This window comes from Cetorhinus maximus, chromosome 2 (genome assembly GCF_964194155.1).
Source record: "Cetorhinus maximus chromosome 2, sCetMax3.hap1.1, whole genome shotgun sequence".
Taxonomy (NCBI): Eukaryota; Metazoa; Chordata; class Chondrichthyes; order Lamniformes; family Cetorhinidae; genus Cetorhinus; species Cetorhinus maximus.
Window position 1 is genome coordinate 13109413 of NC_135880.1, and position 26897 is coordinate 13136309.

Sequence of the window (26897 nt, forward strand, 5' to 3'; positions counted from 1 at the left end):
AGGGAACCAAAAAGTGACTCACAATTTGTATAGTCGTGGGTGACAATTCACTGCTGGAGAAGCAGAAGTATATGTAAGGAATTTCAGCGGAGGACCGAAGTGGTTACTTGGTAAAGTGAGCTCTGTGACCAGAGCGCAAATGCAGTTTCTGCTGCTAAATTCTAAATAAGGTCAAATGTGTCCACCAAGAAAAGTTGCCTAGAAGATCAACTCAATAACACTGCCCATCCCTAATTGCCCTTGAGAACAGTTAAGAGTAAGCTACATGTAAGCCAGACCAGGTAAGGACGGCAGATTTATGAGCCAGGTAAGTCTTTACAAGACTAGATGATGGTTTCACGCACACCATTACTGAAACTAGCTTTTCAATTACAATTTTTTTTTAAATTAATTAAGTTTAAATTTCTCCTGCTGCCATGTTGGGATTTGAACCTGTGCCCCCTGAGCATTTGCCTGTACGTCTAGATTACTAGGGCCAGTGACATGAGGCGGAATTTTACAACCCCATCGCAGTGGGGGTGAGGCTGTAAAATGCAGCAAGCCATTCAAAAATCCATTGGCTTCAGCAGGAGCATAAATACCGGCGTAAAATTCCACCCCTCATCACTACACCACCATTGTCATATTACAGACAAGCACATCCCAACCAACACAGTTTCCGTACGCTCCTATACATAGGAGTACAAGTGAACCCCCAGTTAATACCCAGCGCCTAAACATAATTAAACATTCAATTAATATACAATCAACAGGGAGTTGAAAACTAGAGGAAGCCATTTTAACATAGTCACTAATGAATCCTGTAAGGGATTCAGAAGAAACCTCTTTACCCAGAGAGTGGTTAGAATACGTAGCTCACTATCACAAGAAGGAGTTGAGATGAATACAATAGGTATAGATATATTCATGGGAAGCTAGGTGAGTGCATGAGTGGGGACGAAATAGTAGGGTATGCTGATAGTATGAGACGAAGTAGGGTGCAAGGATGCCCGGGTGGAGTAGAAACACCAGCAACGACTGACTTCTGTGCTGCAAAGTATACATCAGTTTTGGCTCAGTGGGTGACACTTTCCACTTTTGTCCCTGAGATAGGAGCTTGTGGCTTGTGGACTCGAGCACCAAACTCAAGGCTGACACTCCAGTGCAGTACTGAGGGCGGGCTGCAATGTCACAGAGCTGCCACCATTCAGATGAAACATTAAACCGAGGTCCCGTGTGCCCCCTCAGGTGAATGCAAAAGACCCAATGGCATTGGTGGGAGAAAAGCAAGGGAATTCTGTCCAGTGTCCTGGCTAATATTTATTCTTCAGAAAAGAAAATGTTTACCTGGTCGTTGCTGAGTTGCTGTTCGTGGGAGCTTGCTGTGCATAAATAGGCTGTCACGTTTTCTATACCAAAGCAGTGACTACACTTCCAAATGTTTTTCATTGGCTGTAATGTGCTCTGGGATGTCCGGAGGACGCGAAAGGTTTAATATAGATACACATCTTTCTTTTGTCTTCACATAAATCTATAAAATTCAGTCGCCCTTCCCTATGTTGGGGTTAAACTTCCATAAGGGTTTGTGTATCACTGGGTTTTCCATGGCAGATCAGAGGAACACATGCAGAGATTCACCCCGAATGCTGGAATGTTCTATGTTACTGCGAGCCAGAATGGTGGGCACAACAAAAAGAGTAACTTGGTAACTTGCATTTATATAGCGCCTTTAATGTAGTAAAACATCCCAAGATGCTTCGCAAGAACATAAGTTAGACAAAAATTGACATTGAGCTAAAAAAGGTGATAGTAATGGGCTGGATTTTGAAGTCAGCAGCAAAGCAGTGATGCTTGATGCTAATCTTGAAGAAAACTGCCTACAAAGATCTAGTGATCTCCATGTCGTAGATTTCCCCTTTCCTGGCAACAATTTTAATCTGGCTCCAGGTCAAGGAGATCTCCTGGCATCCAGCAGCTGTGATGTCAGCGAGCAGGGTTAGCAGCCGATCACATTGAAGTATTCTCACAGACAGCAAAACGGGGAGTTAAAAACACTGATCATCTTTCATCTTAAGTTCAAATCCAATCACTGCAGCTGTGGAATTAAATTGGTTATAAAAATAAATGAAAAACCATGAAACTACCAGATTGTCATAAAAGCCTATCTGGGTCACTAACTAATGTCCTTTAGGGAAGGAGATCTGCCATCCTTATCCGGTCAGGCCTCAATGTGGTTGACCCTGAAACGCCCTCTCAAATGACCTAGCAAGACACTCAGCTGTCAAAAAAGGTGGCTCCTGACGGCATTCGGCATGGGCATTAGATGCTCACATTGCCAGCGATGCCCACATCATGTGAATCAATAAATAACATGTACAATAAGTTACTAAAATGCTCATGGATAGGTAGAAAAAGTAATCAAAATGGCTAACGAAATGTGTTGGCCTTTATCTTAAGGGGACTGGAATGCAAACATATGGAAATTATGCTTCATTTAAATAAAGCCCTGATCAGTTCCCATTTAAAATATTGCGTCTTAAGTTACTTACGTGAAAAATAAAGCAGGTAACAAATCCATCTTCTGAAGCGTTTCAACCAGAAGCGGGAAATGAGTCGTATTACTTTTCCCAAATGTCCCTTCAGTTTCCGGCTTCAGCAAAAGCAGTACGGCCTCAACCTGGGGAAAATCAGCGCTAACGTTACACCACCAATAGTAATGTGGCTTCTCCAACCAGCGAGACCAACCAGCAATGCCAAAAGAGTGGGCCTTGTCTTCCCTGGAGCATTGGAGGCCCGAAGAACCCAAGGCCCATCTACCTTCCACTATTCCGGTAGTCACAGGATGCAACGGGGTCGCCAATGCTGGACGTTTTCCCAGAGGTTTCATCTCATAGAATCATAGGATAGTTACAGCACAGAAGGAGGGCGTGAGGCCCATCGTGTCCATGCTGGCTCTCTGCGAGAACAACTCAGCTCGCCCCACACCCTAGTCCTTTCCCTGTAGCCCTGCTATTCTTTTTTCTCTTCAGATAGTTATCCAATTCCCTCTTGAAGGCCTCGACTGAATCTGCCTCCACCAGACTTTCAGGCAGTGCGTTCCAGGTCCTAAACACTCCCTGCATAAAAATGGTTTTCTCATGTCACCACTGGTTCTTTTGACACTCACCTTAAATCTGTGTCCTCTGGTTCTCAACACTTCTTCCCTTTTCTCCCTATCTACTCTGCCCAGACCCCTCGTGATTTTGAATACCTCTATCAAATCTTCACTCTCTAAGAACAACCGCACTTCACAATGCAGTACTAAGGGAGTGCTGCACTGTCAGAAATACCGTCTTTCCAGTGAGACATTAAATTGAGGCCTTGACTGCTCTTGTCTTCCACACAAGATTACACAAGCCTTTACTCTACATTCTCCTACTAGAGGAAATTGTTTCTCTGTAGTTACCCAAGAGAATCCCTTCACCATTTAAAACACCTTGGTTAGTTCACAATCTAAACAAGACATACAGAAGTTGTTTCATACTTGTGGGGGAGACCAAAACTAGGGCTCATAAGTACAAGATAGGCACTAATCCAATATGGCATTCAGGAGAAACCAGAGAGTGTAATTTGGTACCAGAAAGTGTAGCTGAGGTGAATAGTATCGATACACAAAATGAGAAGTTAAATAAACATATGAGAGAGAAAGGTGGCACAGCAAAGGTTTACTAGATGGGTTCCTGCGATGAAAGGCTGAGTACATTGGGTTTATATTCTGTGCAGTTTGGAAGAATGGGAGGCGATCTCATTGATACCTACAAGGGGCTGGACAGGGTGGACACTGAGAGAATGTTTCCACTGGTCGGGGAATCTAAAACACGGGGGCACAGTCTCAGGATAAGAGGCCGATCATTTAGGACTGAGATGAGGAGAAATTTCTTCACTCAAAAAGTTATGACTCTTTGGAATTGTCTGCCCCAGAGGGATTTTGATGCTCCATCGTTGAATGCGTTTAAGGCTGGGATGGACAGGCTTTTGGTCTCTCAAGGAATTAAGGGATATGGGGAGCGGTCGGGAAAGTGAAGTTGACGCCCAAGATTACTCATGATCATATTGGAAGGTGGAGCAGGTTTGATGGGCTGAATGGTCAACTTTTGCTTCGATTTCTACTGTTCGTGTGTTCCCGTGTCCTTACGAATAGAAAGGAATTCTAGTAAGGTTCAAGGAAGAGAGGTAGGTGGGAAATAAACACAGTCATGGACCTGTTGTGCTGTACTTCTCTGTAACCCTGTGTATTTTACAGTGAGGACACATCTACCTTGTTCGTCTGGCATAAAGGTAAGAAAGCACCTTTTTTAGCACTAACCACGACCATTAATGCTCCCTTTGTCCTTTACTTCATGACATCTTTGGCAATCCCTCCTTTGTCCCCACCTATCGCTGGCCCTCTGTCCAGCCACCTGCCCCTTTAACAGTATAAACTTCACCACGGTTTCACTTCTCTTCAGCTCTGAAGAGGGGTCATATGGACTAGAAATGTTAACTCTGTTTCTCTCTCCACAGATGTTGCTAAGTCTGCTGAGATTTTCCAGCATGGTCTGTTTTTGTTTCAGATTTCCAGCATCTGCTGCATTTTGCTTTTTACCTTCTTCTTCAGTCCTGTTGCAACCCATCCTGCAAATTCTCTCTTCAGCTCAGCTTCATATTCTCTCACATCACTCTTCCTGATAATGACTTTATTCTTGAAGGACCTGTGCTCCTCAGGGTGTAGTTCCTGCAGTAAAGCCGCATCATAAGCGATGAGTGAGAAAAATATTTAGAGCTACAAACAGGGCCTGCAGTGCCATTAAATAAGGAGCAGAAAGAGGACTTGGCAACCATGCCAATAATAAGATCTTGCTGGCAAAGTAATGTTGAAATTAATTATTAGGTAATCATTTGGAGCAGGAAACAGCAGATCCAAATTCACCTTGAATCTTGGCACTTAACATGGTTTAAATAAATAAAGGGAGGATAAAATATTGGGCATGATATCAGGGGCAAACTCACCAGACATAGCCTCCTCAAAGAGAACTTAGAGGTTAGACTTAAACTTAAAGATCAGTATCTCAAAAAAGCCAGAATCATGCCCTTATTAAAATATCGCGAGTGTTTTAGTGCTGCTGATGCCATCTTCAGCTCTAGGACTATGAAAAGAATGAAAGACTTTCATTAATACAACATGTTTCAAAAACCCAGGATGTCCCAAAGCACCTTTACAGGCAATGACTTATTTTTCAAGCCTCGCCACTGCTATAATATATGAAACTCTTTAGCACACAGCAAACTTCCACAAACAACAATGTGACCAGATCATCAGCATTTGTGATGTTGGTTGAGGGATCAATATTGGCCAGGTCGCCGAGGAGAACTCTCCTGCTCTTCTCCGAATGGGGTTTCTCACATCCACCTGACAGACCAGTTAAGGCCTCAATTTAATGTCTCGTCGGAAAGACAGCACTTCTGACAGTACAGGGCTCCCTCGGTACTGCACTGAGAGTGTCAGCCTAGATATTGTGCTGAAGTCTCTGGAGTGCAATGGTGAGCCCATGGCCTCCTATTAATAAAGCCACTCAAGCTTTATAGTCAGTGATTTTCATGATAATGCAAATCAGGCAGCTCCTCTAACTGGGATAGTGGGGGGTGGTGGGAGGGGTTGGGGGGGTGTTGCGGCTGCAAGGTGGGCGGGATTATTAAGAGGAAACTGACCTCAAAAGGGCCAGATGGCCTCCTTCAACGTACGAGGTTTTATGTTCTGGACATTTCTGCTGCGTTGTATAGATTTACATACCTTTGCCCTGGGCCACTCAGGGAACGCCATTGCCATAGTGTTATAGAGTCTGAGACATTCAGGTGGTGAAAGTGCAAGGTCTGATGGGATCCCATAATCCTTAATCTAAAAGACAAAGATGCATCTGGTTTATAATCAGACACGGTAGAATAAGTAATGTCCTTCAGCAATGCCACACATCTTCATGTAGTAGAGAAATGTAAATCCTTCACTGCCACTAATGCCCAGAATGATCGCATTTCACTCTATTTGTTGAAACAGGCCCCTGTTTATATTGTAGCCATGATCGGCCTGAGGGCAGATCCTCTGCTCATTTCTCCACACCTCGCACTCCTGTGTTTTCCTCTTCAGTTGCTTGTAAGTGGTTCCCATTTTCAACCTCAGTGAGAAATGGCAATACTCGGCAAAGAAGACCTGAGGTGGTTTCCCGAGGTATGCCTCGTGTGCTTTCAAGGAAACACAAGACCTCTTCCCGAAGGATCCCCCGCCTGTAAACAGCCTCGAGCCTTTAGCGCTTCTAGAATCACCACCGAAAAATCACTGGTTCCACTGATGCCCATAGCCTTTTAGGCAGGGGAGGCAATGGTGTAGTAGTAACATCATTGGACTAGTGATTTATTGGCCCAGATTAATGCTCTGGAGACATGGTTTCAAATCCCACCATGGCAGCTTGTGGAAATTAAATTCAGTTGAATTAATAAATCTGGAATTAAAAGCTAGTCTAATGGTGACCATAATGCCCATGCCCTTTAGGGAAGGAAATCTGCCATCCTTACCTGGTCTGGCCTCTATGTGACTCCAGATCTACAGCAATGTGGCTGACTCTCAACTGACCTCTATCAAACAGCTCCAGAAAAGCTGATAAGGAATGAAACTGGACAGACCACCTGGCATCAACCTAGGCATGGCAATGGCAAACCAAGCCTTGTTGACCCTGAAAAGTCCTCCTTACTAACATCTGGGGGCTTGTGCCACAATTAAGAGAGCTGCCCCTCATACTACTCAAGCTTGACGTAGTCATACTCATGGAATCATACCTTACAGACAATGTCCCAGACACCACCATCACCATTCCTGGGTATGTCCTGTCCCACAAACAGGACAGGCCCAGCAGAAGTGGCGACACAGTGGTATACAGTCAGGAGAGAGTTGCCCTGGGAGTCCTCAACATTGACTCCAGACCTCATGAAGTCTCATGACATTAAGTCAAACATGGGCAAGGAAACCTCCTGCTGATTACCACCAACCGCAACCAACACCCTCAGCTGGTGAATCAGTGCTTCCCCCATGTTGAACATCAATTGGAAGAAACATTGAGGGTGGCAAGGGCACAGTATGTACTCTGGGTGGGGGACTTCAATGCCCATCACCAAGGGTGGCTTTGTACCACCACCACTGACTGAGCTGGTCATGTCCTATGGGACATAGCTGCTAGACTGAGTCTGCAGCAAGTGGTGAGGGGACCAATGAGAGGGAAAAACATCATACTTGACCTCATCCTCACCAATCCACCTGTCGCAGATGCACCTGTCCATGACACTATTGGTGGGAATGACCACCACACATGCCTTGTCGGATAGATTTCGAACAGATTTACCAACTCAAAACTGGGCATTATGAGGCTCTGTGGGCCATCAGCAGCAGCAGAATTGTACTCAACCACAATCTGTAACCTCATGGCTGGGACCACTCTATCAAAATACCATTAACCGGGGGTTCATCCCTAGTTTAATGATGAGGGCATGCCAGGAGCAGCACCAGGCATACCTAAAAATGGGGTGTCAACCTGGTAAAGCTACAACACAGGACTACTTGCGTACCAAACAGCATAACCAACAGACAGAGTTCTGAGATCCCATGACCAACGGATCAGATCTAAGCTCTGCAGTCCTGCCACATCCAATCGTGAATCGTTGTGGATAATTAAGCAACTAATATGAGGAGGAGACTCACAAATATCTCCATCCTCAATGATGGGAGGGCTCAGCATGTCAGTGCAAAAGATAAGGCTGAAGCATTCGCAACCATCTCCAGCCAGAAGTGCCAAGTGGATAATCCATTTTGACCTCCTCCAGAGGTCGTCAACATCACAGATGTCAGCCTTCAGCCAATTTGACTCATTCCACATGATATTAAGAAACGGCTGAAGGCACTGGATACTGCAAAGGCCTTTTTGTTTTTATTCATTTTTACGGAATGTGGGCTTCGCTGGCTGGGCCAGCATTTATTGCCCATCCCTAATTGCCTTGAGAAGGTGGCACTGAGTTGCCTTCTTGAATTTCTGAAGTCCCTGTGGTGTAGGTACACCCACAGTGCTGGTAGAGAGGGAGTTCCAGGATTTTGACCCAGCAACAGTGAAGGAACAGTGATATATTTCCAAGTCAGGATTGTGAGTGGCTTGGAGGGGAACTTCCAGGTGGTGGTGTTCCCATGTGTCTGCTGCCCTTGTCCTTTTGGATGGTAGTGGTCATGGGTTTGGCCTAGCCTCTGACCTGCTCTTGTAGCCACAGTATTTATATGGCTAGTCCAGCTCAGTTTCTGGTCAATGGTAATACCCAGGATGTTGATAGAGATTCAGTGATTGCAATGCCATTGAACATCAAGCAGCAATGGTTTGATTCTCTCTTGTTGGGAATGGTTATTGCCTGACACTGATGTTACTTGCCACTTGTCAGCCCAAGCCTGGATATTGTCCAGGTCTTGCTGCATTTGGACACGGATTGCTTCAGTATCTGAGGAGCCGCGAATGGTGCTGAACATTGTGCAATCATCAGCGAACATCCCCACTTCTGACCTTATGATGGAAGGAAGATCATTGATGAAGCAGCTGAAGATGGTTGGGCTGAGGACACTACCCTGAGGAACTCCTGCAGTGATGTCCTGGCACTGAGATGACTGACTTCCAACAACCACAACCATCTTCCTTTGTGCTAGGCATGATTCCAACCAGTGTAGAGTTTTCCCTCTAATTCCCATTGACTCCAGTTTTGCTAGGGCTCCCTAATGCCACACTCGGTCAAATGTGGCCTTGATGTCAAGTGCAGTCACTCTCACCTCATTTGACGTTAATAAACCACTCAGGTTTTTACAACAATCTGACAGCATCATGGTGTCTTTCACTGACACCAGGGTCTGGATTTTACCAGCCTTCAGTGGATGGGCTGAGAGGCGAGGGTGCCGGAAGGCAGGGGCTGCAGTGCCCATCACCTTGCTGCCACCAAGCCATCTTGCTAGCAGTGGGGAAGGTGGCAGACAGCCTTCCTGCCCACAGCCCAATTGAGTCACTTAAGTAGTCAATTAAGGGCCTCAAGCCGCCTCTGCCTGACATTTATCCAGTGGCAGGGAGGCCTTTTCACATGGGGAGACTGCCATGTAAACCCTGGTGGCTTCCAGAGGGTGGCCTCCTATTCGGGCACAGAGTGGCCTCCCTGCAGCAATGGCACCTCCTGCTCTCAATAAACATTCCCCAAACCCTAACGGGGCCTGCCTGATTGGTCCTGGAGCCCCCAGGGCCCATTTATCGAATTGTGAGGGTGCCGTCCATCCTTGGCGTCCTCTTCTTTCAGGTGCAGTCCTGGCAGTGACCACTGCTCCAGCTGGCGCTGCTGAGGCTGCTGAGCTGTCAGCCCTCTGATTGGCCGACAGCTCTTCAGGGTGGGCAGCCGTCCTTGATTAATTGGCTGTCGCTGACAAGGTGTGGTCCCTGGTCCTACTGACCACTGAAGCAGGGCTGCACCTCACTTCCTGGCCTGGCGGAGGGTCCCCTGCTGCCAATATTAAATTCCGCCCCAGATATTTTATTTCCAGTTTCCTTTCAAACTAAATTAAAACACTCAAACTGCATCGGTGGGATGGCAATTCCCATCCTGCTAGAATTATTATTTTAGGTCCTTGCATTACCAGTTAGTGTCATAATGCAACACAGCTATTCAGAACTTACATGGTTCACAGTTAAGGCAGCACAGGGGTGATAGGGAATGAACTTGTATTCATTATCTTCAAAGTCACACACAAATTTTTCAAGGTCATTGTATCGTTCCTCATAGGTCACTGCAAAAGACAGAATAGGTAAAGAGACAAGGGCACAACACATGTGTCATCACAATTTAACACAATAATACCCTTACTGGGGTGAAATTGTGTGTGATTAGCATCGGAACGGAATAATATGTCCGTATGAAGTTACCTTGTCTACCGACACGGCTCGGTTGTGTCGAAAGGTGAATGCCGACTCCACAATTTGAAGATATAATTTAGGCTATGTCAATTATATTGAATGTACACAGATAGGCCCAACCCATCCAGACCAGTTTTTATGCTCCACCCAAGCCTTCTCCCATTCTTATTCATCTAACCCTATTAGCATATCCTTCGATCCCTTTCTCCCTTAGTTACCTAGCTTCCCCTTAACAAAAGCCATTTAGATCCTTGACCCTGTTTACCGAGATCATAGCTGACTTGTGGCCTAACTCCAAGTACCTGCGTTCGTCCCGTATCCCTCAGTACCTTTGCTTTACAAAAATCGATCGATCTCAGTTTTAAAATTTACAATTGATCTAGCAGCAACTGACATTTGTGGAAGAAAGTTCCAAATTTCCAAAGCTCTTTGTGTGTGCAATGTTTCCTAGTTTCACTGCTGGAATATCGGGCTCTAAATTTTAGACTCCGCCCCCTCATCCTAGACTCCCAGCCAGTAGAAAAAGTACCTCTCGAAAACAAGATAAGTAAAAGTGGGGAAAATCCCAAGATATTCGATAAGTATATCAATGGGAAGAGGATAACCAGGGAAAGAGTAGGGCCCATTAGGGACCAAGGGGGCAATCTATGGGTGGAGCCAGAGGACATCGCTAGAGTGTTGAATGAATACTTCACATCCGTCTTCACCCAAGAGAATGAGGATGAAGGTATCAAACTCGGGGAGAGAGACTGCGAGGTTCTTAAGCAAATTGATATAGGGAGTGACAAGGTATTGGCAGTGTTGGCAGGCTTAAAAGTGGACAAATCTCCAAGTCCAGATGATTTGTGTCCCAGACTTCTGGGGGAGGCAAGGGAGGAGATCGCAGGGGCTCTGATCCAAATTTTTAATTCCTCTCTAAGCACGGGGGAGGTGCCAGAGGACTGGAGAACAGAAAATGTGGTTCCGCTATTTAAGAAGGGCTGCAGAGATAAGCCAGGGAACTACAGACCAGTGAGTCTCACGTCATTGGTAGGGAAACTATTGGAGAAAATTCTGAAGGAGAGAATCTATCTCCACTTGGAGAGGCAAGGTTTGATCAGGGATAGTCAGCATGGCTTTGTCAGAGGGAGGTCATGCCTAACAAATTTGATTGAATTTTTTGAGGAGGTGACTAGGTGTGTAGATGAGGGTAGTGCAGTTGATGTAGTTTATATGGATTTCAGCAAAGCCTTTGACAAGGTCCCACCTGGGAGACTTATAAATAAGGCAAATGTACATAGGATACAGGGTAATTTGATAAGGTGGATTCAAAATTGGCTTATTTGTAGGAGGCAGAGGGTGATGACAGAAGGATGCTTTAGTGACTGGAAGCCAGTGTCCAGTGGCGTACCACAGGGATCTGTGCTCGGTCTCCTTTTATTCATCATTTATATAAACAACATAGATGACTATGTTTGCAGTAGGATTAGTAAGTTTGCAGATGACACAAAGATTGGCTGGGTGGTTAACAGTGAGGTTGAGTGTCTTTGGCTACAGGAAGATATAGACGGGATGGTCAAATGGGCAGATAAGTGGCAAATGGAATTTAACCCTGAAAAGTGTGAGGTGATATACTTTGGAAGGAGTAATTTGACAAGGAAGTATTCAATGAACAGCATGACACTAGGAAGTTCTGAGGAACAATGGGACCGTGGCGTGTGTGTCCACAGATCTCTGAAGGCAGAGGGGCATGTTAGTGGGGTGGTGAAAAAGGCATATGGGACACTTGCCTTCATCAATCGAGGGATAGATTACAAAAGTAGGGAGGTCATGTTGGAGTTGTATAGAACCTTGATGAGGCCACAGCTGGAGTACTGTGTACAGTTCTGGTCGCTACATTATAGGAAGGATGTGATTGCACTGGAGGGGGTGCAGAGGAGATTCACCAGGATATTGCCTGGGATGAAACATTTAAGTTATGAAGAGAGGTTGGATAGACTTGGGTTGTTTTTGTTGGAGCAGAGAAGACTCAGGGGCAACCTGATCGAGGTGTACAAGATTATGAGGGGCATGGGCAGGGTGGATAGGGAGCAGCTGTTCCCTTTAGTTGAAGGGTCAGTCACGAGGGGACATAAGTTTAAGGTGAAGGGCAGGAGGTTTAGGAGGGATGTGAGGAAAAACTTTTTTACCCAGAGGGTGGTGACGGTCTGGAATGCACTGCCTGGGAGGGTGGAGGAGGTGGGTTGCCTCACATCCATTAAAAGGTATCTGGATGAGCACTTGGCACATCATAACATTCAAGGCTATGGGCCAAGTGCTGGTAAATGGGATTAGGTAGGTAGGTCAGGTGTTTCTCATGTGTCGGTGCAGACTCGATAGGCCGAAGGGCCTCTTCTGCACTGTGTGATTCTGTGATTCTGTAATACACTAACTGTTCCCTTTCATATCTTGAAAACTTCAATCAAATTACTCCTTAACCATCTCAATTCCAGGGAATATGTCAATCATTTGTGCAATCTCTCTTTGTAATTTAACCTTGACGTCCAGGTATTACTTTTGTAGATCTACATTGCACTTCCTCCAAGACCAATATATCCTTCCGAAGCTGTGGTGCCCAGAACTGTTCACTGTATTCCAGGTGTGGTCTACCCAGGGCTTTGTACAGCTGCAGCAGAACATGTAATCTTTTGTATTCTACTCCTCTCAATATAAAGGCCAGAATTCAATTAGACTTTTTGATCACATTCTGTACCTTTTCTAGTTTCCTCTTAAATTTATCTGTGTTATTGGCCTCGACTATATCTTGAGTAGTGTGTTTCACATTCTTAGCATTCCTTGGTAGAGAAGTTTCTCCTAAATTCCTTATTGGATTTGTTTTATATTTACGGCCTTTAGTTTCGGTTTCCACACAAGTGGATACATTTTCTCTATATCTATCCGATCAAACTCTTCAATTCAGCTAATGACCCTTAAATATGTTGAATGATGGTCCCATCAGATAGATTGTAAAATAAAAACAGAGAATGCTGGAAAAACTTAGCAGGTCTGGCAGCATCTGTGGAGAGAGAAACAGGGTTAATGTTTTGAGTCAGTAGGACTCCTCTTCAGAGATTGTGAAGATCCTTTAGCGCAATATGAAGAGGAGCACAAAATTCTCCCAGTGTCCTGGCCAACATTCCTCCCTTAACCAACGCCACCAAAGAGAGATTAACTGGTGACTCATCCAATTCCTGCTTCTCAAATGGTTCCTGCATTTGCCTACATGACATTCACATGGTATTTCACAGTGACTAACTGTATGTCAGAGATAGGACAGAGTGCCACATCAATGTAAGTCTACTTGTCTCGGTTTAAGGGAGCCAGAGGCAGAAACTGCTTTTGTTCCAGAACACTTCGGGCTGCATTTTCGAGGAATTGGGAAGACTTTTTAAAATTCACTCTTTCACAGGATGTGAGTGTCGCTGGCCAGGCCAGCATTTATTGCCCATCCCTAACTGCCCTTGAGAAAGTGGTGGTGCGCCGCCTTCTTGAACCGCTACAGTCCGTGTGGTGTAACTTTTTTTTTAGGAGTCAACCAATTAAACTGAATGAACAAAATGAGGGATAAAATAAACACAGCCCCTAAGTCAGGTCAGCTGTAAAACCAAGGACAAAGTTTAAATGAAAGTTACAAACAATTAAACCAAAATGTGATTAAAGGGGTCAATAAAACACCCCAGTCCCCATGGTGCCCACCGAGCACCCGTGCGGTGTAGGAACACCAACAGTGCTGGAAATAAAATAGATGGGAAATAAACAGTGCTTAAACCGGGGCTCACACAGGTCCTGCTTGCAGCTGCAACTAGATAATTAGATAATTGGCTTAATCAGGTTTTCAGAGGCTAGGTTCAGAGAGTATAAAAGTAGGCTATCTTGTAGTGCTGACTTTGTCTGCCCTGGAGTGCTGTTTTTGGCTGCAGTCTCAGTTGGAGTTTGGTGACTAAGGGAGTTCAGTGAGAAGGGAGGAGGTGCTCCTTTCTTTTTCTACCTTCCCTCAGAAAGAAGAGCGGTGGCCTTGGTAAGTAGGAACTGGTGGGTAAATTAGAAAAGTGTAATATACTGTACTTGGATTTAACTGAGAAGTGCCAGGAATAAGGGGAAATTTAGGGCCAATATAATAAAGTAATATAAAATAATCCAAAGTAGAATAAAGTTAACGTAAGGGAAGTAGAGTTAAGACATGGCAGGGCAGCTCAGTTGAGTGGAATGCATAGCCTGTGATATGTGTGAAGTCATGGGTGCTACCGGTGTCCTAGATGACCACGTGTGCAGGAAGTGCTGTCAGCCGCAGAAACTTGAGCTCTGGGTTTCAGAGCTCGAGCAGCGGCTGGAGTCACTGTGGTGCATCCGTGAGGCTGACAGCTACATGGATAGCATGTTCAGAGAGGTGGTCACAATGTAGCTTAAGGGGCTGGAGAAAGAGGAAATCGATGACCACTAGGCAGTCCAAGAGAAATAGGCAGGCAGTGCGGGAGTCCCCTGGGGTCCCACTCACAATTCGGTTTTCCATTTTGGAAGCTGTTGAGGGTGTTGGTTCCTCAGGAGTGCAGTCAGAGCCAAGTTTGTGGCACCACAAGTGGCTCAGCTGTAGAGGAGGGAAGAAGAAAGAGCAATAGTGACAGGCGATCCATTGGTTAGGAGAACAGATGGGCATTTCTGTGGCTGTAGGCATGACTCCAGAATGAGTTAGCCTGGAGTGTATAAAGGGCCTTGGGGGCTGAGTGGTGAGGAATAAGGTTGGGGGGCCTAAATGTTTTAACACAACTGGGATGAAGGCCCAGAGAGCCAAGTCAGACCTTCTAACCTGCCTGCCTCGACACTTGGCACCACCGTGGCTGCCTACACTCTGCCTCCGTGGCTGACAGCGCTTGCCTTCCCAGAGCGAGGATCGTAACATTCGGGGTGGGGGGGGTCCTTTATCCAAGCCTGGTCTGGCAGGTCGGGAAATTGCCTGACTTGAGCTATCCACCTCAGTGTTGACGACAATCCAGGCCTAAGTCACAACGTAACAGGCCATCCTTACACTCACACTGATCTCGGGCAGTGCAATTTTTACCATGTATGTTTCTAAATATGTTCGGCACAATGGCGGACAGTAAGAATGGGAAGCAGATGGGCACTTGCGGAAAAGTTTTGCTGAAGAACACAACTCTTTTTTTTTTATTTAGCATGATCTTGTTATTGGTATCAGTACCTAGTCTCACTTTGAAGACCTGGCTGCCTTTGCAAGGTTTAGTCCGTTGCCTTCTTTTGCTTTTCTGGCTGCTTTTTGTTGAAGAAGGTTCCTCTGAACTGTTTTCCACTCTCTCCCAATAGTTCTTCACTGATTGCAGCCATCTGTCAACAATTTGACACAGTTAGAGATCTTTATTAAAAGGTTCATGGAATTGCTCTCATTCCATAGAATAAACAGCACAAGGGCAGGCCATTCAGTCCAACTGCTGTATTTCAGTATTTATGCCCCACACAAACCTTCTCCTACCCAATGTCATCTAATCCTATCAGCATAACCTTTCTCCCTTATGTCTTTATCTAGCTTCTCCTTAAATACAGCTATGCTGTTTACCGCGTCCACTCCTTGTGGTAGCGAGTTCCACGTTATAACAACTGTCTGATAAAGAAGTCTCTCCTGAATTCTTTGCTGGATTTGTTAGTGACTATCTTACAATCATGGCCCCAAGTTTTGGTTTCACCCACAAGTGGAAACATCTTCTCTACATTTACTGTACCAAAGGCCTTGGCCTGAGTTTCCTCTTGCAGGAAAATCTTGAACTCGAGGTCACTGTTTCAATATAAGAGGGTCACCCATTTAGGACAGAGCTGAGGAAAAAAGATTTTTCTAAGCACCTCCAATACGACACACCTCTGCTTTCTCTTTTCTAGAGAAAAGAGCTCAAGCCTCTTCCGTCTTTCCTGTTAGTTGTAACCCCTTCAATCTGGTATCAATCTTGTGAATCACAGAATGGTCACAGCACAGAAGGAGGCCATTCAACCCATCCTGTCCATGCCAGCTCTCTGCAAGAGCAATTCAGCTAGTCCCACTGCGCCCCTGCCTTTTCCCCATAGGCCTTTTCCTTTTCAGATAATGATCCAACCCCCTTTTGAAAGCCTCAGTTGACTCTGCCGCCACCACACTCACAGGCAGTGTATTCCTGATCCTAACCATTCGCTGCGTGAAAAAGATTTACTTCATGTTGCTGTTGCTTCTTTTGTCAATTACTGTAAATTTTTGTGCCTTCTGGTTCTCGATCCTTCCACCAACAGGAAACATTCTTTTTTTTTTAATTCTTTCATGGGATGTGGGCTTCGCTGGCTAGGCCAGCATTTTTTGCCCAATCCTAATTGCCCTTGAGAAGTTGATGGTGAGCTGCCTTCTTGAACCGCTGCAGTCCATGTGGTGTAGCTACACCCACAGTGCCGTTAGGGAGGAAGTTCCAGGATTTTGACCCAGTGACAGTGAAGGAACGGCGATATATTTCCAAGTCAGGGTGGTGAGTAGCTTGGAGGGGAACTTCCAGGTTGTGGTGTTCCCATGTGTCTGCTGCCCTTGCCCTTCTAGATGGTAGTAGTCATGGATTTGGAAGGTGCTGTCTAAAGAGCCTTAGTGAGTTCCTGCAGTGCATCTTGTAGATTGTACACACTGCTGCTACTGTGCGTCGGTGGTGGAGGGAGAGAATGTTTAAGGTGGAGGATAGGGTGCCAATCAAGCGGGCTGCTTTGTCTTGATGGTGTTGACCTTTTTGAGTGTTTTTGGAGCTGCACTTATCCAGGTAAGCGGAGAGTATTCCATCACACTCCTGACTTGTGCCTTGTAGATGGTGGACAGGCTTTGGGGAGTCAAGAGGCAGGATACACGCTGGAGAATTCTCAGCAGAACTGCTTTTGTAGTCACAGTATTTATATGGCCAGTCCAGTTCAGTTTCAGGTCAATGGTAACCCCCAGGATATTGATAGTGGGGGATTCAGTGATGGTAATATCATTGAACGTCAGGCCCCTCGTGATTTTGAATACTTCTATCAAACCTCCTCTCTCCTTTTCCTTCTGCCTCACTATCTCTGCACCCTCTGCAGTGTGCCTTTGAGCAGAGAAGGTTAAGGGAAGATTTAATCATGATATTCAAAATTATGGTGAAGTTGAGATCGTTTCCACTGGCAGGTGGTTTGACCACTAAAGGACACAGATTGAAGATAATTGGCAAAATACTGCATCATGGAATGATTCAGGAATTTGTCCATTGTACCGGTGATGGGTCTCAGAAAGAGCTATTCAATCAGTTCCACTCCCCATAGCCTAGCAAATGCTTGTTTTCTCTAATCCCCTTTTGAAAGCTTTGAATCTTCTTCCACCACCCTTTCGGGCACTGAATTCCAGATCATAACTATTCGCCTTTCTTCTCGAATGCTGAACAAAATAACAAAATATGTCCAGCTGCTTAAGTGAGGGCTGAATCTGTGTAGAAATTAAATATGACATGAAATGGTGCGGTTAGTTATAAGAGATAATGGAATTGTGAAATGGGTTTCATGCCAACTTACTGAGTCAGGTCTTCTGGATTGCTGATAGTTGCTGATAATGCGAGAAAAGGGCAGCGGATTAGTGCCAAGAGATGCTCCCAGACCTCTGCACCAATTTCTCCACCCAAACAGTGAATCTGTAACACAAACATAACAGTTCATGCTTTCATGTCGCACTGCTCACTTAGTCAATGATGAGGAAATGAAAAGAGTGGTTAAGGATAATTTTGGGTAACAATATTAAGGGATACGCAACCAAGGTTTTTTTTATTAATTAATTCACTCAAGGCATGTAAGTGCTGCTGGCTGGGCCACCATTTGCTGCCCATCCCTAATTGCCCTTGAAAAAGTGGTGGTGGTGAGCTGCCTTCTTGAACTGCTGCAGTCCATGAGGTGTAGGTACACCCACAGTGCTTAGAGAGGGAGTTCCAGGGTTTTGACCCAGCGACAGTGAAGGGATGGTGATATATTTCCAAGTCAGGATGGTGAGTGACTTGGAGGGAAACTTGCAGATAGTGGGGTTCCCATGTGTCTGCTGCTCTTGTCCTTGTAGATGGTAGAGGTCATGGACTTGGAAGGTGCTGTCGAAGGAACCTTGGTGAGTTGCTGCAGTGGATCTTGTAGATGGTACACACTGCTGCTACTGTGCATCGGTGGTGGAGGGAGTGAATGTTGAAGATGGTAGATGGGGTGCCAATCAAGCAGGCTGCTTTGTCCTGGATGGTGTCGAGCCTCTTGATTGCTGTTGAAGCTGCATTCATCCAGAGTATTGCTTTTATGGGTAGATGGAGTTAAGATAGATATCAGCCATGATGTGTTTGAATTATGAAATAGCTTTGATGGGCTCAATGGTCTACTCCTTTTTCTATGCTCCTATCCCCCTTGTACAAGTGGCAGACTGTCTACTTGATTACTGATACGGTTTGCCAATATTCTCATTCACCCTTCCAAAATGCTATTTTATGGTTCTCTTTTCCAGGATGATAGACAGAGAATGAAACTGACTTTAAGGCCCATGTGCTGACCAGTCTCAGTTGTCCACAATACACTCAGTCATGTCAAACATTCCGTCTTGATGATTTTCACCAGTTTTCTCAGTTATTGGAAATTTTTCACCATTCCTTCACTGTCACTGGAACTCTCTCCCTAACAGTGCTGTGGATGTACCTACACTACATGGACTGCAGTGGTTCAAGAAGGCAGCTCACCACCACCTTCTCAAGAGCAATTAGGGATGGGCAATTAATGCTGGCCTTGTCAGTGATGCCCATATCCCATATATTTTTTAAAATTCCCACTGTTGACGAGACTGGCTGTGGTTAGAATTGTTCTGATGTCAATCGCCTTCTGGTACTTTGGTCCCAGTGGTCAGTCTTCATGTGAGAGCTTGCGCAATGATTATTGGGAGGCTTCTCTGACCAGCGCACTCACACAGCAATGAGCCTGGACTTGTCCTCACCTAAAGAACACAGATTTAAGATCTTTGGCAAAAGAACCGGGTGGTGGGTGGTAGGCGGGAGATGAGGAGAATTTGTGGTGACCTGGAATTCACTGCCTGAAAGGATATCAAAACAGATTCAACCGTGACATTCAAAAGGGAATTGCATTAATACATGAATAGGAAAATTTTTGCTGGGCTAGTCATAACCTGGCCAGTGGGACAAACACATTGAGGGGCTCTCATAGACCAGGTAAATTTTCTCATTTACTGCGCTGGGGTCAGGTAGGCAGACTCTGGTGATCGGAGGGGTGAGCCCTCCAGCAGCACTGCCCAAGGCCACAGTCTTGCTGCCAGTGTGGGTGGGGGGGTGGGGAAGTCCCTCCATGTACAATGGAGCAGCCAGAAAGGAGTCCCCACCCCCACCACTCCCAGGAACCTGCTGGGAGGCCACCATCATTTACCTGCCGGCCTCCCCATTTAGCACTGTCCCCCTCCTGACAACAATAAAATGCAGGTGGGGGGAAGGAAGTGTCCTTTAATTGGCCACTTAATTGGTTTAGTTGGCCTCCCACCTCAGTAAAACCCAGCCCTCAGCTTCTTACCTCATCGAAAATCACATATTGAATCCTGTTTGCCCAATCCTGTAGATGAGGAGACAGTAGGAGAATTTCTAAACACTGTGGGACTGTGATAAGGACCTGTAGATAAAGGACATATCATCGCATGCAGAATCGCCATTATTTATCATTAATCTTTCACCTGCATAAACTTGTGCTCTTTCAAAACTCTGCTGTCCATATCCCAACGTGGACCAAGTCCCGTTCATCCATCACTTCATGCCCATGATCTACCATGGCTCCTAGTCCCTGCAAACCTCCATTTTCAAATTCTGAAGGTCATGCTCAAGAGCCTAGCCACCCCTCCCCACCTCTGTAATCTCCTCTAGTGCTCCAAACATCCAAAGACTGTGCATTCCTCCACCCCCTCACTACTTGTGCATTATCCAGTTCCTCTGTCCAACTATTGGCAGCTGTATCAGCTATTAAATCTTTTATAATGGACTCTACAATTTTTCGCACTACCGACATCAGGCTGACTGGACTATAATTCCCTGTTTTCTCTCTACCTCCCTTTTTAAATAGTGGGGTTACATTAGCTACCCTCCAATCTGTAGGAACTGTTCCAGAGTCTATAGAATCTCGGAAGATGACCACCAGTGCATCCACTATTTCTAGGGCCACTTCCTTAAGTACTCTGGGATGTAGATTATCAGGCCCTGGGGATTTATCAGCCTTCAATCCCATCAATTTCCCCAACACCATTTCCCTACTAATACTGATTTCTTTCAGTTCCCCCTCTCACTAAACCCTGTGTTCCCCAACATTTCTGGTATGTTATTTGTGTCCTCCATTGTGAAGACAGAACCAAAGTATGTATTTAGTTGGTCAGCCATTTCTTTGTTCCCCATTATAAATTCCCCTGTTTCTGACTTTAAGGGACCTACATTTGTCTTCACCAATCTTTTTCTCTTCACATACCTATAGGAACTTTTACAGTCAGTTTTTATGTTCCCTGCAAGCTTACTCTCGTATTCTATTATCCCCTTCTTAATCAATCCCTTGGTCCTCCTTTGCTGAATTCTAAACTGCTCCCAATCCTCAGGTCTGTTGGTTTTTCTGGCCAATTTGTATGCCTCTTCCTTGGGTCTAATATTATCTCATTTCCCTTGTAAGCCATGGATTGGTCACCTTTCCTGTTTTACTTTTGCGCCAGACAGGAATAAACAATTGTTACAGTTCACCCATGCGCTCTTTGAATGTTTGCCATTGCCTATCCACCGTCATCCCTTTTAAGTAACATTTCCCAATCCATCATAGCCAACTCGCGTCTCACACCATCATAGTTTTCTTTAAGATTCAGGACCCTCTTCTCAGAGTCAACTACATCACTCTCCATCTTGCTGAAGAATTCTATCATAATTCTATCATTTCTCCAGCTGAGTAAGCCACCTGCTGGTTAATGGACCATCTCTTGTATTCTGGCTCTATAACCTCTGGAGCTCCTTCCCTAAAGCACTGTCTCTCCACCTCCCCCCCCCCCCCCCCCCCCAATCCCCGTCCTCCATAAATCATTTTCAAAGGGAATTGGCCAGACACTTGCAGATGAAGAACTTACGGGGTTACAGATAAAAAACGGGATGCGGGACTAAGCACGACTGTTCTTTCTAAGAGCCAGCAGAGTCACAGTGGGCCAAATGGGCTCATTTTGTGCATAATGATTTCATAGCTCTAAGATGCTCCTTAAAATCTACCTCTTTGATCATCCATGGTAATATATCCTCCTTTTGCTCATTATCAAACTCTGTCTGATTATGCTGATGTGAAGCATCTTGCAACATTTTAATATGTTGAAGGTGTTATATAAATACAAATTGCTGTTATTATTATTAACGATTTGTTGTTAATACTATACTTAGCTGTGGTTTCACTTGGTGTAACAACCAGACTTACAGTGGATCATCCTCACTAACTTGTCTTTTGCTTGCTGTTAATATTGAAATAGGAAAAATTAATTTCATGAGTGTTGTAGCCTAATGGTAATTGTACAGGATAACCCAGGGCTTGTAATTTAAGTTTAAATCAGGTAAAATGATCAAGCTGCCAGATCATAGTACAAACCCAGTGGAAAGTAACCCATATCTAATCGAGGTCTGCCCATGACTCCAGTCCCACACTATATGGTTGAACCCATAACACCATCAGGGTAATAAGGATGGGCAGCATGTCCCAAATCCAAGAAACAAACATTTTCATAAGAATTCAGAACATACTAATCATGACCTTTCCACCTTCTTGGAATTGTAAGCACCTGACTGACTGTTGTATCATGTAACAGAACCAGGAATATACCTGACAATCATGAACATGGTCCCTGTAGTCTCTTGTGAAGGATCCACACACCACCATTCCTTCGGGCAATGTCTTGGTAAACTTTCCGTAGACTGTTGCCATCACCTGATTGACAAGGGCCTAACAGAAGGAGCAAATGATGTAAATGTACTGAAGGCCAGTGATTTCACTGTGTGCTATTTCAATGGAGCTATTAACCCACGCTCTTTTAATCCTGTCTAGAAAAAACAGAGGGATACTCACACTCACTCACACTCACTCACACTCACTCACACTCTCTCACACTCTCTCACACTCTCTCACACACTCTCACACACACTCTCACACACACTCTCACACACACTCTCACACACACTCTCACACACACTCTCACACACACTCTCACACACACTCTCACTCACACTCTCACACTCTCACACTCTCACACTCTCACACTCTCACACTCTCACACTCTCACACTCTCACACTCTCACACTCTCACACTCTCGACGATGGTTTAATACCAATGATAATGAATTGATAACCCATTTTGAGAACAGAAGAACATAATACATACGATACAGGGCAGGAGTAAACCATACAGTTCCCTCAAACTTGCTCTGCGAACCAATAAATTATGGCTGATCTACCCTGTCCATTTTACATTGTATCATTTCCATTGAAATGAAAGGGGAGGTAAGAAATCATTTTTTTTTTTACAAAGAATGGTTGCTATGTGGAAATCTCCCACAAACCATTGTTGAAGCTACATCCCGAAGCGCTCTTTGATGAGTATCAGATTGGCTCTATTATGTCATTTTTCAAGAGACTATAGTTCACTTTAGCTTGCTCTGCTTTCATGCCCTCCAAATCACCCCTATATAAGTTTAAAATACTAGTCTTCGATGCACTCTTCTCTCCCTCAAACTGAATGTAAAATTCAATCATATTATAATCACTGCTACCTAGGGCTACTTTTACTATGAGCTTTTCACTTAATCTTATCTCGTTGCTCAATACTAGGTCCCTAGTTGGCTCCAGAATGTGCTGTTCTAAGAAACTGTCCTGAAAACATTCTGAGCTCCTCATCTACACTACCCATCTGATTTTTACAATTTATATATAGAATAAAATCCCTCATGATTATCGCTGTACTTTTCTGATAAGCTCCCATTATCTCTTCCTTTATAGTCTGTCCTACTGTGTGCTCCTCATAGTCTCTTGAAAAATAACATAATAGAGACAATCTGATACTCATTCAAGAGCGCTTCAGGATTTAGCTTCAACAATGGTTTTAATGTTCCAAAATTTCCTAGATTCAGGGAAGGTTCCATTAGATTGGAAAATAGCAAATGTAACACCTTTATTCAAAAGGGAGGGAGACAAAGTAGGAAACCACAGGCCAGTTAGCTTAACATCTGTCATAGGAAAAATGTTAGAAGCTATTATTAAAGATGTTAGAACAGGGCGCTTAGATAAATTCAAGGCAAAATGTTAGAAGCTATTATTAAAGATATTAGAACAGGGCGCTTAGATAAATTCAAGGCAATCAGGCAAAGCCAACATGGTTTTGTAAAAGGGAAATCGTGTTTGACCAATTTATTGGAGTTCTTTGAAAGAGTCAAGTGCTGTGGATAAAGGGGAACTGAAGGATGTACTGTACTTAGCTTTCCAGAAGGCATTTGATAAAGTGCCACATCAAAGGCTTTTGTGGAAAATAAAAGTTCTTGGTGTAGGGGGTAACATATTGGCATGGGTAGGAGATTGGCTTGCTAACAGGGAACAGAGTTGGCATAAATGAGTCTTTTTCTGGTCGTCAAGCGGTGTATCACAGAGACCAGTGCTGGGGCCTCAACTTTTAAAAAATGTATGTAAGTGACTTGGACAAAGGCTACAAAGTTAACTGAATGGGTAAAGATAATACAAATTGATTATAATGTAAGCAAATGTGAAATGGTCCATTTTGGCAGGAAGAATAAAAAAAGAAGCTTATTATCTAAATGGTAAGAAATTGCAGAGCTCTAAGATTCAGAGGGATCTGGATGTCCCAGTGCATGAATCTCAAAAGGCTATTATGCAGATACAGCAGGTAATTAGGAAAGCAAATAGAATTGATTACAAAAGTAGGAAGGGTATGCTTTAGTTATACAGGGCACAGGTGAGACCACATCCGGAGGATGGTCTCCAGATGTGGTCTCCTTTAAGGAAAGATGTATGTACTTTAGAAGCAGTTCAGAGAAGGTTTACTAGACTAATACCAGGAATGGGTGGGTTGTCTTATGAGGAAAGGTTAGTCTTGAATCCACTGGAGTTTAGAAGACTAAGAGGCAACTTGATTGAAACATGTAAGATCCTGAGCAGCCTTGACAGGGTGGATGGGGAAAGGATGTTTCCTCTTGTGGGAGAATCTAGAACTATGGGGGTCAGTGTTTAAAAATAATGGGTCGCTCATTTAAGACAGATGAGGAGAAATTTTTTTTCTGAGGGTTTTGAGTCATGGAACTCTCTTCCTCAAAAGGCAGTGGAAGCAAAGTCTCTGAATATTTTTAAGGCAGAGCCAGATAGATTCTTGATTAACAAGGGGATAAAAAGGGTATTGGGGTAGGCATCAATGTGGGATTGAGGTTACAGTCAGATCAGCCATGATCTAATTGAATGGTGCAGCAGGTTCAAAGGGCTGAATGCCTACTTACTTCTAATTTGTATGTTTGCATGACTGGGATGATGGAATTAGACAAGGTGGGTCATGTGGAAAAAGACCAGGGCAAACTTTGATGGTCCAAATGACCCCTTCTTTTTCTCAAATGTCAGAGTTGACTTCCCAACCAACTAGCAGCCTTTTCTCCTGCGGTATAAATTGTTGTGATCATTTGAAATTTGACATTCTTGTGTTTGCCCAGATGAGTGCAAGTTCTATGAATATCTGAATCTTTGCGTGCTATTTAAAGCGCAAACAGGTTGGTTTCCAAGACCTGTCTGATCTCTGCGATGATGATGAAGAAGAGGAGGGAAAATTTTTCACTTGTGTATATTTATCCCTCGATCAACATCATTAAAAGACTGGATCATCTGATCATCATCATGTTGCTGTTTGTGGGAGCTTGCTGTGTGCAAATTGACTACCACATTTCCTACATTACAACAGTGGCTTCACTTCCAAAAGCACATTATTGGATGCAAAGAGCTTTGAGCCATCCGACAGTCATGAACAGCACTTTATAAATGCAGGCTTTTCTTTCTTTATAATTCAGCCGTGTTTCTGAGATCACTAAATGTTGTTCTTTACCTTGGTCGGTGAAACATACACCACAATGCCAGTATCACTGGCCCTCAGCACTTTCTCCATGCAGTAGTATGATGCATAGGTTTTCCCTGATGAGGTTGGGGCCACAATCACTGCAGATTCATTATTATCCACTGCATCTAGTAGCTCTCTCTGAAATTCAATCGTAAAAATGTCTCAAACTTATTGCACCACATCTAGTATAAAACAATCTTCACAGCCTCCAGGTTGGTTGTCACAAGTAGAGAGGCAGCTTTCTTTTTAATACATGCTCAATTTCCATTGTGTCAATTTATTGTGGGGTAGAGGGAAGAGAGTCTTTATTTAATGGGAGAAGGGCATAGGCATATTATGATTTTAAACACCTCTACCAAGCCTCCACTTAACCTTCTCTGCTCTAAGCGGAACAATCCCAATTTCTCCAATCTCTCCACATAACTGAAGTCTTTCATCCCTGGAACCATTCTAGTAAATCTCTTCTGCACCTGCTCTAAGGCCTTGACGTCCTTTCGAAAGCGTGGTGTCCAAAGTTGGACACACTGCTCCAGCTGAGATGAAGGCAGTGTTTTATGAAGGTTTAGCATTATTTCCGATGAAAGACCTTTGAGCCGAAATACTGGGACGGATTTTCAATGTGGGGTTTGGGAACCAAACACCCAGATGAATTCCAGGGCCCCAGCCCCACGCCTGAACCTCTTCAGTCTCGTGACACTATTTACAAATGCTAATGCGTTAATTAGGCGGGAGGTGGGCTCGGTGTCTAATTAGCGACTCCCAGCACCTCCAGATGACGCACAGGAGCTACCTGCTTGGTGCCAGTGGCAAAGGCAGGTGGCAGCCATGTTGGGGACTGCCACTGTCTGGCCAAAGAGAGCAGACAGCTCACGAAAGAACCAGGAGGATAAGGAAGTACAAAATGGCTGCAACACCAAGTCTAGGCACAGCAATCAACCTGATGCTAGTTGGTCCATCAAATTTTAATTAAGCACAAATGAAAACAAACTTCCATAGGAGCCCATCCGCTCTTATTTGTTTTATTTATTCTTTCATCTATATTTATATTCTAGGTTTATTAATTGAACTTAAGTTCTGCCATCAGCTGTGGTGGGCTTAGAACCCATGCTCCCAGGGCATTAGCCTGGGCCTCTAGATTATTCGGCCAGTGAGATTACTATTGTCCCACTGCCCCTTCAATGTTATGTTGATTGTATTGTTAAGGTTAAGGATAAACAGGTGGAGGGCATTGGTTAAGTATCTTGAGCACGTATAAAAAAGGACCACCAGGGACTATCATCTCCTCCTATTTACTGATTTTTGTTTAAGTTATTGAGTTTGTTATATTGTTATATTAAATAGAGTCTAGAAAAAATAACTTTGATCTTTTAAATTTTGTTGCAGTGCCCCACCAGGGGCTGTCTAGCCTTCCCATTTATTGATTTTTGTTTTACGAAGAGTATAAAAAAAGAACTGCCCCTTTAAGAGGACGTCAATTTGTTAATTTGTTAATTAGTTTATTTGTTTGTGCAAGAGATTATAAAAAAGGACTGCTGGGAAGTTGGTGGATAGGAAGCAGAAATACATAATGCTGCATTCTGAGAATAAACCTACTATCAAGAAAAGGATTTCTGTCCAGTTTCCTACTTCACTGTCCGACTTGGATCCATTTAGCAATAGCTGTGCGCAGACTGTCCAGGATCACTGAAATCAGATTTCAAAATCTCTTTCCCAAATGTTCTGGCCCCTTTTTCACCTTTTATAGGATCTTAAAGGGCAGTTAAATGATGGTG

At 44.3% G+C, this 26897-nt stretch overlaps 1 protein-coding gene across 2 annotated transcripts in view; it reads right to left on the reverse strand.

Annotated features, from left to right (window-relative positions):
- Nucleotides 1–26897, reverse strand: part of LOC144692410 (putative ATP-dependent RNA helicase DDX60) — a 115513-nt gene that overhangs the window by 37594 nt on the left and 51022 nt on the right. For both annotated transcript variants that reach the window (XM_078561236.1, XM_078561245.1), the window contains exons 15-23: nucleotides 25114–25263; nucleotides 21849–21968; nucleotides 19542–19637; nucleotides 17520–17635; nucleotides 15178–15320; nucleotides 9729–9838; nucleotides 5789–5893; nucleotides 4604–4732; nucleotides 2529–2656 (exon numbers count right to left, since the gene is read on the reverse strand). In XM_078561236.1, coding sequence (XP_078417362.1) covers nucleotides 2529–2656; nucleotides 4604–4732; nucleotides 5789–5893; nucleotides 9729–9838; nucleotides 15178–15320; nucleotides 17520–17635; nucleotides 19542–19637; nucleotides 21849–21968; nucleotides 25114–25263 — 1097 coding nt within the window. The remainder of the gene's footprint in view (nucleotides 1–2528; nucleotides 2657–4603; nucleotides 4733–5788; nucleotides 5894–9728; nucleotides 9839–15177; nucleotides 15321–17519; nucleotides 17636–19541; nucleotides 19638–21848; nucleotides 21969–25113; nucleotides 25264–26897) is intronic.